Consider the following 18,529-nt stretch of genomic DNA (forward strand, 5'->3'; position numbering starts at 1 on the left):
TCACGTCATCCATGCGCATGGGGCGCTCTGATGTCATTCTGGAGCGCCCCGGGAGCCGCACGGACTGTAAGTATACCGCTCCCCCACTCCCCGCTCCTACTATGGCAACCAGGACTTTAATAGCGTCCTGGTTGCCATAGTAACACTGAAAGCATTTGGAAGACGGTTCCGTCTTCAAATGCTTTCAGTACACTTGCGTTTTTCCGGATCCGGCGGGCACCTCCGGCAACGGAAGTGCACGCCGGATCCCAACAACGCAAGTGTGAAAGAGCCCTAAGCTTCAGAGTGAGGCGGTGTGTCTCTCAGTAATCCAATCTGATTGGCTGGCAGGAAGCTGCTGGCTACAGCAAGTTTGTATGTGACCTGAGGGAATGCAGTTTTGGCCTCAGAGTCAGGGGGGCTGCCGGGGTGAAAATGGAGGTATGTCCGGGTTCAGCTCTGAACCCGAACAACCCCTTTAAAAGACAGTTGCTATGGCTTGTCTGTCTGGCTAAGAAGACATGAAGACGGAGGGGCGGTCCTTCACACTGCATGCCTGCATTAGGCTTCAGAGTGAGAAGGCGTGTCTCTCAGTAATCCAATCTGATTGGCTGGCAGGGAGCTGCTGGCTACAGCAAGTGTGTATGGGAAGTGAGGGAAAGCAGTTTTGGCCTCAGAGAACTGGCAGAGGAGCCATCTTGAGAAGATCCTCATATTGTAAGGTTCAAAACAGCCATAACTAAGGGAAAAGCTCAAGGAAAACAGTGGTAAATGAAGAAACTAAAGATTTCTTTATGCATAATGCTGCTGCAGCAGTACTATATGCTAAAATGTATTTTTTTTATTTTTATGAAAACATGATGGTTACCATTTAAGTGTTTTCATGTTCTTATTAATTACCAGAGAACTCCTTTAAGGTTATAGATTTCGGGATCAGTTTTGCTGAGGGTTATACAGATTATTGTCTCCATTCTGTGCACTGTCCTGGGTATGATGTCTTCCTTTTTGGGGATATGAAAGTGGCCGGACTTCCAGCAGCAGGACCCCCACCTATCTAATAGTGATCCCGTGGCATATGACTGATGTGTGTGAACACACCCTAAGGAGCCACACACCTGTGCCAGTCTTTATTACACAATGAATGAGTTATGTACTTAGGTAATCGCTAAAATTTGGGTTGTGAAATTGTCGACAGGACACTGTCCCTTTAAGTGATTTAGTTGCCTAGAAATTTCGCCATATCGAAAACGTTCTATTGGGACATGGCGTGTGACGTCATCGAGACCCAGAATTCAGCCGGGGAGGGCTGATCACGTGAGCCAAAAGTCCCTCGTAAGTTGCTAGTCACTGTGACAGCGCCGGGGAAATCGCCGCCTCCATAGCGCTGACGTAGGTTCTTAAGATCACTGCACTGGAGGAGAGACGTAGGGGAATCCAGAATCTTCTCGCAACCTGCACGTCGCCTTCAGAGCGTCTTCTGTTTCTAAGCGCCCCCGTCCTGCGGTAAACTTGAGATGGCCCAGCGACTTGCGTGTAGTAGCCGGCTCGGCGCAGTCTCCGGCTCAGGTGGAGAGACGGCTACCTTGGTGCGCCCGCTGCCGTGTACGGACGGTCTCCGCGTATTGGCAGGCCACTCTATGGAACTTAAACGAGAGCTCCCGCCAGCAGAACCGGTGCTGACCCCGGGGAAGAAGCGCGTGCCCAGGGGCTGTGCCATGAGCGGCGCCCTGCCCTATTACTGCAGCGGCGAGGTCGTCAGAGGCTTCGGACGGGGATCTAAGGAGCTGGGCATCCGGACAGGTGAGGCTGTGGGCGGTTGTGTAATCCTGTGTGTAGGGCATGGTGGTGGTGTGACTTGTGTGAGGACATCAAGAGCTCGGTGACCTTTGTCCTGGTTATTCACCAACCTCCTAAGTATGATGCTGACAAAGGCAAGCTAAAGCTTAAAGGGTATAACCTGTAACAGGAATACCCTATCTGCGGGATGTTAGATAGTACTCACTGAAGCGAAGGGGCAGAAGCACTGACCCCCGGGCACTGACTCCCTCTTGTACCCACTGACCCCAAGGGTCGGCTGAAGCGAAGGGGCAGAAGCATGGACCCCTGGGCACCGACTCCCTCTTGTACTCACTGACCCCGAGGGTCGGCTGAAGCGAAGGGGCAAAAGCACGGACCCCCGGGCACTGACTCCCTCTTGTACCCACTGACCCCGAGGGTCGGCTGAAGCGAAGGGGCAGAAGCATGGACCCCTGGGCACCGACTCCCTCTTGTACCCACTGACCGTGAGTGCCGGCTGAAGCGAAGGGGTAGAAGCACTGACCCCCGGGCACTGACTCCCTCTTGTACCCACTGACCCTTAGCTCTGGCTGAAGCGAAGGGGCAGAAGCACTGACCTCTGGGCACCGACTCCCTCTTGTACCCACTGACCCCAAGGGTCGGCTGAAGCGAAGGGGCAGAAGCATGGACCACTAGGCACCGACTCCCTCTTGTACTCACTGACCCCAAGGGTCGGCTGAAGCGAAGGGGCAGAAGCATGGACCCCTAGGCACAGACTCCCTCTTGTACTCACTGACCCCGAGGGTTGGCTGAAGCGAAGGGCCAGAAGCATGGACCCCTGGGCACCGACTCCCTCTTGTACCCACTGACCCTTAGCTCTGGCTGAAGCGAAGAGGCAAAAGCACGGACCTCCGGGCACTGACTCCCTCTTGTACCCACTGACCCTGAGCGCCGGATGAAGCGAAGGGGCAGAAGCACTGACCCCCGGGCACTGACTCCCGCTTGTACCCACCGACCCTGAGGGCTGGCTGAAGCGAAGGGGCAGAAGCACGGACCCCCGGGCACCGACTCCCTCTTGTACCCACTGACCCTGAGGGCTGGCTGAAGCGAAGGGGCAGAAGCACTGAACCCCGGGCCCCGACTCCCTCTTGTACCCACTGACCCTGAGGGCTGGCTGAAGCGAAGGGGCAGAAGCACTGACGCCCGGGCACCGACTCCCCTCCAGGAAGAATCGTACAGGGGATGAATCACCAAACAAGCACAGCAGCCAGTTCCTCCTCGGGATCAGTAGGAGTCCCAAAGGTCAGATGTAAAGATATGGCATAGCCTCCCCCCCCCCATTTCATTATACAGTTTTCCAATATACCTGCTTTCAGTGCCTCTCTGTATTCAAGTCTCTGCTTGCTGTCAGACAATGAAAACATTCTGTTTACTTCCAGAGACCCATCTGCTCGCACAGAACGTTATCATAGAGAGAAGTCACAAGTTAAGTGGTGGTCCTGGTGCTGTGTACCTTACCCATAGCTGAAGCCAAGTTGTGATTTTGGATGTCAGGTCTTTAAAGAGGACCTTTCATGGGTCCGAACATTGTAAGATAGCTATCTGGACATGTAGCGCGGCGCCCAGGGATCTCGCTGCACTTACTATTATCCCTGAGCGCCGCTCCGTTCGCCTGCTGTGGCCCCGTTACCTTCTCCCGCGCTGTATGGTAATTGCTACTATCGGAACACCAGGGAGGAGTCTGCCCTGTTTCTCCCTGGGCGTTCCTTTTCCCTGTCCAATTACAGCGCAGAGCTCACAGCCAGGAAGTTTATTTTTTTTCTCCCAGGCCGTGAGGTCTGCCCTGTGATTGGACAGCGCTACAGCCTGGGAGAAGGAACGCCCAGGGAGAAACAGGGCAGACTCCTCCCTGGTGTTCCGATAGTAGCAATTAGCATGCAGCGTGGGAGAAGGTAACGGGGCCACAGCGGGCGAACAGAGCGGAGCCCAGGGATAATAAGTGCAGTGAGATCCCTGGGCGCCGATTGTTATCTTACAATGTTCAGACCCATGAAAGGTCCTCTTTAAAGACGGCACCTGCTCCGCTCCTGTTTTACACAGCAGACACTCTGTAACAGAGTCCTTGATTAGCGATAATGCCAATCATGGACTTTTAACCCCTCAGATACTGGGGTCAGTTGTAACCATGACATCTGAGCGATCAGTTACTGGGAACGATTTGGAATTTTTTTCCAGCTCCCCACTACGTCGTATGTAATATAAAATGGTGCCATTAGAAAGTACAACTTGTCCCGTGAAAAATATGGCTATGTGAACAGAAAAATAAACCCTATGCCTCCGGGAAATCAGGGAGTGAAAAACAAAGTTGTGCCAGGAAGGAGGTAATGTAAATCATAGTTTTTGGTTTCTCCCTGTAGATCTGTCCTGCATCTACAGGCCAAAGCCTAGCGTCGGTGATTTCCATCGTATGTACAGGCACACGTGGCTCAGTCCCAGGAGGTCCTGTTCCTTTTAGTTTCTGTAATGTGAGGTTCCTTGTGTAGTCCTGGCATGTGACCACCAGCAGGTCGTGACGCAGTGTGTCCTTTCTTTCCTGCAGCTAATTTTCCTGAACATGTCGTGGACAGTCTTCCTCCTGACCTCACCACTGGCATCTACTATGGCTGGGGCTGCATTGGCAATGGGGACATTTACAAAATGGTTATGAGTATTGGTTGGAATCCCTTCTACAAGAACACCAAGAAATCTGTGGTAAGTTATCGATGGATCCTAGAGGCAGCATCCTATCCTCCGGCTATGTAGTGGTGGCACATGATGGGATGTTGTAGGTCTACTTTAGTGCCCTGTGGCATCATACCTGTGATAGGTGGGGAAAGTATCAGTCCATAGCATGAATGCAGTTGGCACCTCTGTATGAAAGTGCTGCCTGTGCCACTCTGCGGAGTCTCTACACTTGGCTGGAGAGATCATGTTCAACTTATTTTTCCTGAATTGTGTATGGTGTCTTCAGCAGGGTTCTCCCTGTATGCCTCCTGCTCTTTAGGACCAGTGGTCCCGAGGCTGCTAGTTCAATACAGTAGCAGCCGTGGCACAGCAAACCTTTTGCCCAAAAGCTTTCCTACAGTCTTCTTTCACAAGATGACTACAGGCCTCTGTATTACAGGGCTGGGGTTATTTTTGCAAGCCCCGAACCTGCATTACTTTATTCTCTGGTGGCATAGCTGTATAGAATAGCTCCAAGGCTGGTAGGAGGAAAGAGGTGGCAGCTAAGGCAAGAAGAAATACGAGGTGGTCGGCTCCAATGCTCACTCGCTCCTTCAATTCCTGGCCACCAGCATGGCGCGCTGTTTTACGTGTAGTACGCAAGCCTAGCCGCTGCTGCACTGCAGTGGTGGCCATAACGCCTAGAAATGAGCAGTATATAAGGGTACTATCACACTAGCGTTATTCTTTTCCGGCACTGAGTTCCGTCCTAGGGGCTCAAACCGGAAAAGAACTGATCAGTTTTATCCCCATGCGTTCAGAATGGAGAGCAATCCGTTCAGGATGTCTTCAGTTCAGTCTTTTTGACTTTTCAGGATGGAGATAATAGCACAGCATGCTGCGGTTTTATATTTGTCCAAAATTCTGGAACACTTGCCGGATCCGGCATTTTTTCCCATTGAAATGCGAGTGTTCCGGCAAAATGCATCCGGCATTGCAGTTTGCGCATGCTTGGACCGCAAAAAATGTGGGAAAAAAATTAACCGCTGGATCCATTTTTCCAGATGACACTGGAGAGACGGCTCTGGCATTTCAATGCATTTGTCATACGGATCAGGATCCTGATCCGTCTGACAAATGCCATCGGTTTGTATACCTTTTGACGGATCCGGCAGGCAGTTCCGGCGGCAGGACTGCCTGCCGGAATCATCTGCCGCAAGTGTGAAAGTAGCCTAAAAGCTTGGAAACCGGAAGGGTACCACAAGGCCATTATTGGAAATTTGATTATATACACATAGTAAATGGGACATGATGAGGTGAGACAACCCCTTTTAAAGGAGTGAAGTCTGCACTGAAAACACACAACATAATTGAGGTGCTGCAGGTTTGAAAATCCACAGCATACACTTTTTTTCCATGCTGATTTGTCCACTAGAGGTGGCTGGTGTTTTCAGAACCTCATTTACATGTGGTGTATTAGGCCCCTTTCACACGGGCGAGTTTTCCCGCGTGGGTTGAACGCATTGCACCCGCACTGAATCCGGACCCATTCATTTCTATGGGGCTGTGCACATGAGCGGTGATTTTCACGCATCACTTGTGTGTTGAGTGAAAATCGCAGCAAGCTCTATTTTGTGCATTTTTCACGCAACGCAGGCCCCATAGAAGTGAATGGGGCTGCGTGAAAATCGCAAACAAGTGCGGATGCGGTGCAATTTTTCACGCACGGTTGCTAGGAGATGATTGGGATGGGCACCCGATCTTTATTATTTTCCCTTATAACATGGTTATAAGGGAAAATAATAGCATTTTGTATACAGAATGCATAGTACAATAGGGCTGGAGGGGTTAAAAAAAAAAAATATTACTTAACTCACCTCATCGGCTTGTTAGCGCAACCGGCATCTCTTCTGTCTTCTTCTGTGAGGAATAGGACCTTTGATGACGTCACTGTGTTCATCACATGGTCCGCCACATGATCCATCACCACGGTGATGAACGCAGTGATGTCATCAAAGGTCCTATTCCTCACAGAAGAAGACAGAAGAGATGTCGGCTGCGCGAACAAGTGGATTAAGGGGAGTAAAAAATTATTTTTTTAACCCCTCCAGCCCTATTGTACTATGCATTCTGTATTCAGAATGCTATTATTTTCCCTTTATAACCATGTTATAAGGGGAAATAATACAATCTACACTACAACTAACCCAAACCTGAACTTCTGTGAAGAAGTTCGGGTCTGGGTACCACATTCAGTTTTTTATCACGCGCGTGCAAAACGCATTGCACCCGTGCGATAAAAACTGAATAACAGAACGCAATCGCAGTCAAAAAAGCGGGTTTGCCGCAACGCATCCGGACACGCTCGTGTGAAAGAGGCCTTATACTTTAGTGGGATTTGGACTGCATACAAAAAATCTAGGGCATCTGAACTTGCCCTAAGATAACTGGAGACGCTGTGCATCTTGTTTCCAGCAGATACTGGAAACCCCTAGATTGTACAGCGCTTGTCTACAGTTCAGCATCTTTTGTTAGGTCAGTCCTGGGTACTATAACTTTTATATTGCATGATCTTGTTCTAGAAGAGAATTTTTGTCCACAACTTGATCAACTGTTTTTCACTTTCCCTCAGGAAACCCATATAATTCATAAATTTGAGAAAGACTTTTATGGAGAAATACTTAGTATTGTTATCGTGGGCTACATTCGACCAGAGAGAAGCTTTGACTCTTTAGGTAAGTGTCTGGTATGTGAATCAGCTCTGTCTGTATGAACTCTAGTGTCTTTAAGCTGTATGAGATGTTCCTCAGGATGTTAGTGTAAACATACACTCCTCAGGGAAGCTGGCACATGAACACTTCATTACATACCCTAAAGGGGATCTTTTAACGGGAAAAATATTGTTATCCGGGTGCAATGCCTTGTCAGGCCAGCTCAACTGAATGTAATGATACCTTTCACCTAGAGATCCCTTACTTCATTCTGGAGAAGGGCTGCTTCCCACGACCTTGATTGACCCAGAAAACGCATCTCCCAGGCCAACCTCTGATCCCCTGACCTGAACTGACTGTATCATAGTAATTATCTATCTGATAGTGGGTCCATTCCGGCTTACACATATGATGATGACAGTGCACTGCAATAGTCCCGCAATCAGACTCGCTGGATCATAAATTACTATGATACAATAAGTCCGAGACGGGGACAGTGTTTCCCAGACTGATCACAGTTGCATTATTGAGCTTGGAATAGTATGTTAATCTATATACAAATGAGCAGTTAAGGAGGACCTGTCACCTCAAAATGCAGTGCAATCTGCCAGCACCATGTTATAGAGCAGGAGAAGCTGAGCAGATTGATATATAGTTTTGTGGGAAAGGGTTCAGTAAAACTTGTAATTTGTACATCTGTATCTTTCCTTTTTCCACCTCCTGTGAGCAGCTATCGGTACAGGATGGAGGTGTTATCAGTGATTGATAGCATTGTGTGCATACAGAGACAGCTGTCAGTCACTGATAACCCCTCCTCACTGTACCGATAGCTGTTCACAGGGCTGCAAACAAGCAAAGATATACCGTAAATGTATAAATTACAGGTTTTACTGAATCTTTTCCCATAAAACTGTATACCAATTCACTTCTGCTCGACAGCATGGTCCTTTCAGATTGCATTGCATTTTGTGGTGACAGGTTTCCTATAAGTGAATGAAGAACGAGTCCAAGCCTATTTGTGAACACTTGGTCAGGTGGCTATGCAAGAACCTGATCCTCTCGGTCACGTTGACGGATTGGCTGGCAGAGGGAGCAAGGGTGCACATGTTGGCTTTTGGCATTGCAGCTCAGCCCCATTCACTTCAGTGGGGCTGAGCTGTACCTAGGCCTTGTGACCGATGAGCATGACGTCACATGGCCTAGCGAAAGCCGAAAGAAGGCTACGGCCTACGGTGCCTTTTCAAACAGCTGATTGGCGGGGGTCTCAAGGGACAGACCCCCCACTGATCAGATACTGATGGCCTATCCAAAGGATAACGCCCAGGAAAACCCCTTTAACTGTGGATTTCCTGGTGACAGACTCCCCTTTAATGTTGGGATTACTGCAAATATTATCCCTGCATTCAGTCTCTTTGGGTTGATTCTCTTAAAGGGATCATGCTACATTCAAAATGCAGTGCAATGTGCAGGCAACATGGTATAGGACAGAAGGAGCTAAGCAGATTGGTATGTAGCTTAATGGGAAAAAATTCAGCAGGTCTAACTTGTGCTGTTTCTAACCAGGCTATAGTCACCAGACTTTTCTGTCCACATCTGATCCACATTTTTTGCAGATCATACACGGACCCATTCATTTCTATGGGCCCACAAAAAATGTCACCCGGCCGCGGTCATGCCAGAAACGATAAAATAAGTCCTGTTCCTGTCCGCATAAGACAAGAACAGAAATTTTGAAAATGGTGCCCATGGAAAGTACGGGATGCACACATCCTGTACCCACATTTTGAGGATCCTCAATTTGCATACTGGTTGTGTGAATGTCCAAAGCCTGATTTATGCCATTTATTTAGTGGAGGGAGACTAGCTGTTTTTATGTCTGCCAGTACACTACTCGAGAATCAAGGAATCCTGCTTCCTAACTCTGTACTACACCTCAGAAGCATCAACAGTAATTGAGTACATTGCACAGCAGAACTGAGCAGTTTAGATGTAAATCCAGCAGTGAAGTTAGAAAGACTGCAGGTAACTTGTAAGTGATTTACCATCTTCATTGCTGGATTTACATCTAAACTTTTACTCCTGTCCTCTTAATTAACTCTGTTCATTGTTCAGCTGAAGATGGGCTGTCTGCTCACTGAAGTATCAGATGACATTGAATTCTATGGAGGGGAGAAAGCAGGGACTGACGGGTGGTGATTTACTGTCTGTCTCTATACCTCTTCCTTTCTCTAGCAGCTCCTCTCTTCTTTCACTCTCCATAGACGTCTATTTAATCCTATCCTTCAGTGAGCAGGTAGTCTGTCTGCAGATGATCAGTGAATTGACCTATGGAGAAGAGGAGGCTTCTAAACAGTGAAGGAAACCTCTTTCTCTGGGATACATTAGAGTTTATGTTCGCCTATTCTTTTATGGAAACAAAGTTATTTGTTCAGTCCCCATTCTTTCTATATATAGGGGTCCAGTGAGCAGACCCTTTTCAGTGATAACTTTGTATACCCATTTGTATAGGCAAGGCCGTCAATCTCTAAGATCGCACACATGACTACTAAGCATGAGCAGTTATGTAAATTAATAAAATACAGTACAAAACTATATAAATCTCCTCAGCTCCTCCTGCTTTATAACAAGCTGCCTGAAAATTCCACTGCGTTTTTTCATGGTGACGAGTTACATAGTAACATCGTTTATAAGGCTGAAAAAAGACATCTGTTCATTCAGTTCAGCCCGTTTGTCCTGCAAGTTGATCCAGAGAAAGGCAAAAAACAAAAACAAAACCCTGTGAGGTAGAAGCCAATTTTCCTCACTTCCCGACTCCAATCGGGCAATCAGAATAATGCCTGATTCACACGTCAGTGATTTCCTTCAGTGATTTTGAGCCAAAACCAGGTGCGGCTCTAAACACAGAACAGGAGCAGATCTTTCCCTTATGTCTGTGGAGGCTACAATCCTGGTTTTGGTTTACAATCACTGACCAAAACACTGACATGTGAATGAGGCTTAACTCCCTGGAGTAACGACCCCTCTCAGGTAGCTATAGCCTGTAATATTACACTCCAGAAATACATCCAGGCCCCTCTTGAATTTCTTTATTGTACTCACCATCACCACCTCCTCAGGCAGAGAGTTCCATAGTCTCACTGCTCTTACCGTAAAGAATCCTTTTCTATGTTTGTGTACAAACCTTCTTTCCTCCAGACGCAGAGGATGTCCCCTCGTCACAGTCCTGGGGATAAATAGATGATGGGATAGATCTCTGTACTGACCCCTGATATATTTATACATAGTAATTAGATCTCCCCTCAGTCGTTTTTTTCTAAAGTGAATAACCCTAATTTTGATCTTTCAGGGTACTGTAGTCCCGTCCCCGTCCCCATTCCAGTTATTACGTTATTTGCCCTCCTCTGTACCGTCTCCAGCTCTGTTATGTCTGCCTTGTTCACAGGAGCCCAGAACTGTACACAGTACTCCATGTGTGGTCTGACTAGATCTGTAAAGTAGTAGGAATATGTTCTCATCACGGGCATCTATGCCCCTTTTGATCCAACCCATTATCTTATTGGCTTTGGCAGCAGCTGTTCACTAAAATTCCTAGGTCCTTTTCCATGTCAGTGTTACCGAGTGTTTTACCATTTAGTATGTACGGGTGACTTGTATTATTCCTACCCATGTGCATAACCTTGCATATGTCAGTGGTAAACCTCATCTGCCACTTCTCAGCGCAAGCCTCCAATCTATCCAGATACATCTGTAGTAGTATACTGTCCTCTTCAGTGTTAATTACTTTACACAGTTTAGTGTCATCTGCGAAAATTGGTATTTTACTGTGCAAGCCTTCTACAAGATCATTAATAAATATATTGAGGAGAATAGGGCCCAATATGTGATACCCCACTGGTGACCCAATCTGAGTGTGGTACAGTGTCAAATGCTTTGGAGAAGGCAAGATATATGATCATTAACGTTTACTCTAATCATGTAAGGTGGACCAACGAATCACTTTGAGCTGGTTTCTTCATACCATGAGAATATTACGTACTTCTGATTGACACTAAGAACTAATGGTGGTAGCACAGACAAGAAAGCGGCACACTGTCTCCTTTTTATTCTCAGTGTTGTTTTTTAATTAATTGGACATAGGCATTGCTTTGTGGAACTAATCATTAATGGTCACATGGCCTCACATGGAGAAGCTCTGTGTGAAGAGCTGGTCACAAGATGTTCCTGGTTTGCTATCATGGCTTCACAGCAATATCAAGTTGAATTATTCATGAACACTAATTCAACATTGCATAACCCATGTGAAATGATACATGACAATGTGCACATGAACCAGTTATAATACATATGCGTTTTGGGCATCGTTAAAGGGGTATTGCAGTTTAGCTTGTTATCCCCTATCCAATAGCCATTAGATCAGTGGGGGTCCTACCACTGGGACCCCAACCGATCATTAGAACAGGGGCCCTTTACCCCCTAAACAGAGCGACTGGCTACTCCGTTCATTGCAGGGGATATGTGGCCCCTGTTCTCATGATCTGTGGAGGTCCCATCAGTAGGGCCCCCACTGATCTAATAGTTACTACCTATCCAAAGGATAGGGGAAAACTTAATCTAACCGAAATACCCCTTTAAACATGGTTTCCTTGTCATGATGTGTGTTTTTCTTCAGCCTTTTGTTCATGTTGTGTGATGCGTTTGGCTATGTCCTGCAGAATCCCATTAGTTCACCCCATTTTACCTCCTCACGTGTTGCTTTAAAGGAACACTAAACTAATTCCCTCCTCTCCTCTTTGTCTATATTTGTGTCTTTTTCCAATTAAAAGGGCAAAATACTCTAGTGGAAAAATTGAAAAAAAGAACACCTGGAAAATAAGAAGGGCAATGTCAGGAGGTTTGTACCTATGAAACTGCCTGACCTTGTTACATGTGCGCTTGGCATATGGGTTGGTCCCACAACTTTTTCTCAACAATGCATGCAAATATGAACGTGGGACCAACACAGATGCCTTCAGCTGCCTAGTGCACATACAACAGGCCAGCCTGTTTCATAGCTACAAATCTGCTGATGGATGCCCCTAAGGCTGGGTTCACACTTGAGCGTTTTACAGCGCGTTCAAACGCGCTGTAAAACGCTCAACACATGAAAACCAATGCTTCCCTATGGCCCTGGTTCTCACTTGAGCGTTTTACAGCGCTGAAAAACGCGCTGTAAAATGCCCTACGCTCAAACAAGTACTTGAGCTTCTTTGGGGCGTTTTGACGCGCGTTTGTGGCCATAGGACATTGCAGTCAATCACACAAACGCGCGTCAAACGCGCGTTTACTATTGCAAAAAACGCTCGTCAAAAACGCGCGTTAAACGCGCATATCAAAGACGCTCAGGTCTGAACCCAGCCTTATGCGATTGAGCCAAGATTGCAGCCATCAGTGGGAGACAATAGTGTTCAGTGATGAAAGCATATTCTGCCTTGGTACTAATGATGGCCACATGAGAGTTTACAGGAGGGCTTGAAAACGCCATAATACATAGTGCGGAAATACACTGGTCCAACACCAAGTGTCATGGTGTGGGATGCCTTTAGCTACCTTGTGGTTCTTGTCTGGTATTTGTGGAGGGAACATCGACCAGCATTCAGTAAGTAGGTCGATGAGATTGTGTGAATCTGTTCTACTGCCTTTATTGACTCGGGAGACACGGTGTTCCAACAAGATAATGCTCACCCACACATTGTTACACAACATGCTCTTCGGGGTATCTAGCAGCTACCCTGGCCAGCTTGTTTGCCAGATCTCCTGACGCCCCCCCATACCCCCCTTCAGAATGTCTGTCTGGGACTGGATGAGGCGATGGATCTCCCATGCACACAGCCAACAATCACCTTGGCCGAACTATGAGTCCGATCTGAAAGGGCTTAGAGGATATTCAGCATCTGTATAACAGTTAGCATGCCAGAGAGGCGGCCTGTATCGCAGCATGGGGAGATGCCACCTAGTATTAATGAGACCCTGCCTTAGAAAATGTCCTGCTGCAGAACCCAAAATAAAGGATGCATCACCTTGGTTGTATGATACTTTTATACTTTCAGTCTCGGCTAAATTGCATTAATTTACCAGGAATTTTTATTTTTATTTTTGTTTTCTCTTCATTTTCTAGTAGTGTATCTAACAAAATATTTTCCCCAGGAGATCAGGATTTTCCTTCTCCTTTTCCTCACTGTCTGGCTGTAAGACAACGGCTGCAGCAAGAGCATCCAGACTCGCAAACGGTGGAGGCAAATCAATTTTGTGCTTGCTTTTATCATTCACATCTAGGTCCAGTGAATCTTTAAGGGTTATCCAAGAGTAGAATGTTGATGGGCTATTCTCAGATTAGGTCCTCAATATTGGTGGGGTTCCAACACCTGGCCCTCCAACCAATCAGCTGTTTGAACAGGCCACGATGCTTCGATGAGTGCACAGCATTGTACATTGTGTAGCTCCTGTGCTTGGTATTGCAGCCCAGCTTCTTTCCTTTGAATGGGACTGAGCTGCACATAGGCTGTGACAGATGACCATAACCTCATGGCCTTTGAAAAGGCCACGGTGTTCCGGCCTCTTCCAACAGCCAAACGACAGGTGTGCCAGGAGTTGAACCCCTACGATCAGATATTGATGACCTATCCTGAAGATGTCTTTTAATATTCCACTCCGGTAAAACACCTTTAAAACGGCAATAAGTTGGTTTTGTTTTTGGTTCCGTTCTGATCATCTGGTGCAAGCTGATTGTGTGTGTGTGTGTACAGTATATAGATGTATTCTGGTAAATTCTGTCTCCAACCACTCTTGTGAACTATACTGTACATATATCCTTTTTCATTGTGAGAAGGTGACAAACGTGTTTTTTATTCATCTACAGATGACCTGATTGCTGCAATTCACAGTGACATTGAGGAAGCAAAGAAGCAGCTGGACCTACCAGAACGAAGGAAGCTGAAGGACCGCTACTTCAACAATTCAAAGAAAATTCTGAACGGTCATTGACTTTGGCTTGAGGTCCCATAAAGTTTGGTGTCTCATAGTAGTAGAGCGCAGTGGACATCAGACCATCTTTTATTTAATATTTAAAATATCACTTCTTATGGCCTAGACAGGACTATTGTAGTCATTGGTAATGCCTTGTAAAAAATGCTGATGAAACTCTAAAGTCATGTTTTGCACTCGAATACTGTACTGATTAGAAGGTACCCTAGCTCCATTGTCCCTCTCAACCGTGTGCATTATAGGTCATGCCAAATGTTACGCTGCAAAGAAGGCAGCAATGAGATTCCTGGTCATTCCCTTAGCTATGATATGACTTACCGTGTGCCCCTTAGCATTTTATGGCATCTTAAAGCAGCGTTACTGCCGGGGATATGTGAAGGATGTACTACATCCGGCGAAATCCAGCTGCCTGTTGTAAAAAAGTAGATTTTATTTATTTTTTAACCCATATTCATGGGTTATTTATTATATAAAGATAAAAATCCATTACCCAGAACAAGGTAATTGTGGATAACATGGGGTCGGGTTCGGTATGATGAGACGCCAAGCCACTAGGTTTACCCAGGATCTGCAGTTTTTTTTTTTTTTTTTCTCGAATGAAGCAACAGCAGTTCAAAGAAACGTCCCTGCAAGTTTTTTTTTTCTATTGAAAACCATTTTTGTGGTGTAAATCACGTTTTTACATGCATGTGGTTTTGACAGCAACAAATGCATAAATTGTGTGGGTCATGTTTTCTTCTGTATGGAGAAAATGCAGTAGGACATAAGAGGTGGTTTTCAGATGCAATGTCTGAATCGGCTAATTCTTTTTTAAAGGGGGTTTTCCCAGTGTTTAATACTGATGCCCAATCCTCATTAGCATGTGGTTGGTGGAGTTCTGACACCCGAGACCCCTACCGATCAGCTATTTGTGCTCCAGTGAGCTTACAAACGCAGTGCCGTCCATTGGATAGTGGTTGTGCTGGGTATTGCAGTTCAACCCTATTCACCTGAGTGGGACTGAGCTGCGCTTAGGACATGTGAACAATGAACATGACGTCGCTGGCTTAGGAAAAGGCCGTGGTTATTCAAATGGCTGATCGGCAGGGTGCTGGGAGTCAGACCCCCACATCAGATACTGATTACCTATCCTAATGTCATCGGTAACACTCGGGATTCCCTTTAAAAATCTTTGCCACTAAGTTAATGTGCTGCAAATTCTTCACCCTCAAAATCCGAAGGGATAATCTGCAGCATAGCCGCCTCATGTGAACATGCCCTAATCATTCTTAATCATTTTAGCTCCAGCTGCCCTTATTATGTATGATATATACTATCTACAGAAATGTATACATGGCTCAGAATATATTCTTCCTTGACGCGATGTTCATTGCTGAAGAGTATGTATTGCAGCCTGCATGATCTCTGCCTGTTTTGGCAGCGGTTTTATAGAACGGTCCATTGTGTGCCATGCTCTTTATTATATGTACTGCAGAATTTGCATGCTGCTCCTCGCTGATGATTCTACCTGTTCACATCTTTAACCATTTATTTCTCTCAGGCTCTGTTAATAGTCTTTGGCTTTACACCAGCATTTAGCAGCCTTTTTATATATTGTTCAATATCTTATTCACCAAAGATAGATGGATTAATTTAGTTACCTCGAGTCGCCCTAATAAGAGCCATTTTGTAAATCTTTAAGTCAGGCGCCGCTTACACTAATCAAGCATGCCATCCGAGGTGCCAAATTTATTAAGACCCAACCATGCCTCAGTATAAATTTGGCACTTTGTGCCAGCGGACTTTATGTAAGACTGCGTAATGCCTCTCTTAGTATATAAGCTCCAGTTGGCAGCGTGCTACTGCCTCCTCTGAGAACGGTTGATTCTTCTTAAAGGAGCACACGGCCTACAATCAAAGTTTTCTTTAAAAGAGTTATCTGGAAATTATGGATGACCAGTCTTCTGGATAGGTCATCAATAACAGATCAGTGGGGGGGTCTGAAACTCCCACCGATTAGCTGTTAGTGGCCAGCGCTGCAACCTCTTCCTAGGCCATGTTACGTCACTGTACGTTAAGACCATGAATGGGGCTTAGCTGCAATACCAAGCACTGCCACTATACCATGTATGGCGCTGTGCTTGGAAAGCTGCTGGATGCACTTGTCAGAGTTCCCGTGACCATGGTGACTCCCTAAAACAGATGATCGGCTGGGACTCGGACCTCTGCAGATAGGTCGTCATTATCAATTCCTGGATAACTCCTTAACAAGGAACCTCCTGATACTGTTCACAGAATACACGTCTGACTTCTTGGGCAGGGGACTCCAGGGACCTGGTTCTGTACTGTTTAGAACACATCTGGTCACTGCTGACAGGTCACCTTTGTAGTACATATGTTAGCAGTTTATGCTTATGAGATTGGCGGTGTATGGGATATTCATGTATGTGGGACCATATTTATGTGTGTGTGTGTTTTAGTTCTGTTTCTCAGTATCAATGTATAACTAGATGGTTGTCTTTCATGTTTCATCTGTTAGACTGAGTTCACACACTGTGCTGGCAGAATGAGTCCCAGGGAAGAGGCTGTTCATCACGTTCTTTGCCCCACATTTTGACATATATGTTGGGGGGGGGGTAATACACTACACTTTTCCATCCTGCAGATACCAGCAAAAGAGAGGGAAAAAAAAACATACCTTAAACAGTGTTTTACAGTGGAATCCTATGGTGAATCATCCGTTGGAGGTATCTGTATAATGTATATGACGTGTATAGTTAAACGCCTAAAAGGGATCTTTTCTGCCAGTATGAGGCCGCCGCACAGAAAACACAGGGTTCGAACTCTGCCTTAATCCATGGCAACTCGAACCCACCAACATGTCATTGATTGTAAATGGCAATTTAAGCTGTGCAAACTACACTGTGGTTTAATGGATCCAATGGATAGAATTGTAATAAATGGGTATTTTAATTAACCCTGTGCTATGTTTTATTTATTTTATTTTTGGCACTTAATGTTCGATTCATGTTCACTGTATTGCCAGGTTTTCAATGGAGTTCTTGTGGACCTAAAGGGGTTATGTAACTTGGGCTGCATTCACATGTGCGCGGTGTACTCCGACAGTCGGTTGCTGCAGAGGAACAGACTGCCGAAGTTCACTGTATCGGCGTAGCTGGATACCACCGTGCATCGTCTGATCCCCAATTCACTATAATGGGGATCAGGCCACTTTCCTGTATATATGCCAGCTTTCATCCAGACAAAAAATGCTGCTCCATTCTCCTGACGCACTCCAGGACCTCCGTTCTCGTAATTGCTGGGGATCCCATTCTCAGACCCCTGCAGTCAAGACACTTATTTTCATTTTCTGTGGATGGGGATAAGTATTTTTAGTGTGATAAACCTTTTCAATACTGATGAGTTTTCCGAGACTGTGCCTGGTACTGAAGTTTGTGCTGTTCACTCATCTGCACGGACGACCCACTGTGCCTGTGTAAATAGGAAAAGGTAATTCTAGGGGTCATCATAGGTCCAGTTTAACCCCTTAGTGACCACCCATACGTGTTTTTACGGCGGTCACTAAGGGGCCTTAGGCTGGGCCGCCGCGTTTTTACGGCGGCACAGTTTAAGCGCCGCGCGGCTCCCCCGTGCAGCGGGGAGCGCGGACCTGGCTCTCACATGAGAGCCGGGTCCCTGCTCTAACAGCCCGGAACGGCAGGAGTGCCGATCCGGGCTGTTTAACCCTTTACATGCCGGGCGCAATGGCGCCCGCTGCATGTAAAGTGGTGACAGAGGGAGCGGACTCCCTCTGTCTCCCATCAGCACCCCGAAAATGCGATCGCGGGGTGCTGATGTGCTGGGAAGCTTACCTTGCTTCCGATGAGGGCCCGAGCCTGTCTTCAGTTACTTCGAGCAGGCTGTGCCTCTCTGGCGCAGCCTGCTGGTCAATGTTCGAATAGCATTGCTATTGAAATGCAATGCATTATAGAGATAATGCATTACATTTTAAAAGCAATCAAAATACTGTATATTATAGTCCCCTTGTGGGACTATTAAGTAGTAAAAAAAATAGAAAAAAAATACACATTTATTAAATAAAAAAAATTCCATAAAATAAAAAAATATGCCTTTTTTTTCCATTGAAAATACGCTTTTCAATGAAAAAAATTGCAAAAAGAAAATATCCCCCATATGTTTGGTATTGCCGCGTCCGTAACGACCGGGACTACATAAATATTACATAAATTATCCCCTATGGTGAACGCCATAAAAAATAAAAAAAGACAGAATTTCTAATTTATTCTTAGTTTCCACCGAAAAAAAACGTAATAACAAGCGATCAAAAAGCGGCATTTGCT

At 46.1% G+C, this 18,529-nt stretch overlaps 1 protein-coding gene across 1 annotated transcript; it reads left to right on the forward strand.

The window, feature by feature from the left end:
• The first annotated feature begins 1,284 nt into the window (after nucleotides 1-1,284).
• RFK (riboflavin kinase) lies at nucleotides 1,285-17,145 on the forward strand. The gene is made up of 5 exons (XM_040417060.1): nucleotides 1,285-1,779; nucleotides 4,355-4,506; nucleotides 7,091-7,193; nucleotides 14,065-15,436; nucleotides 15,477-17,145. Exons 1-4 carry the CDS (start codon nucleotides 1,494-1,496, stop codon nucleotides 14,187-14,189), a joined length of 666 nt encoding a protein of 221 aa, XP_040272994.1. The 5' UTR covers nucleotides 1,285-1,493; the 3' UTR covers nucleotides 14,190-15,436; nucleotides 15,477-17,145.
• Nucleotides 17,146-18,529: the final 1,384 nt, after the last annotated feature.

Source organism: Bufo bufo, chromosome 2 (assembly GCF_905171765.1).
Source record: "Bufo bufo chromosome 2, aBufBuf1.1, whole genome shotgun sequence".
Lineage (NCBI taxonomy): Eukaryota > Metazoa > Chordata > Amphibia > Anura > Bufonidae > Bufo > Bufo bufo.

Excerpts from the sequence above, each read along its gene's own strand:
- RFK (XM_040417060.1), top strand. The coding sequence starts at position 1,494 with ATGGCCCAGCGACTTGCGTGTAGTAGCCGGCTCGGCGCAGTCTCCGGC. Across the intron at positions 1,780-4,354 it reads GGAGCTGGGCATCCGGACAG|CTAATTTTCCTGAACATGTC; the intron begins GTGAGGCTGTGG and ends TCTTTCCTGCAG. Across the intron at positions 7,194-14,064 it reads GAGAAGCTTTGACTCTTTAG|ATGACCTGATTGCTGCAATT; the intron begins GTAAGTGTCTGG and ends ATTCATCTACAG.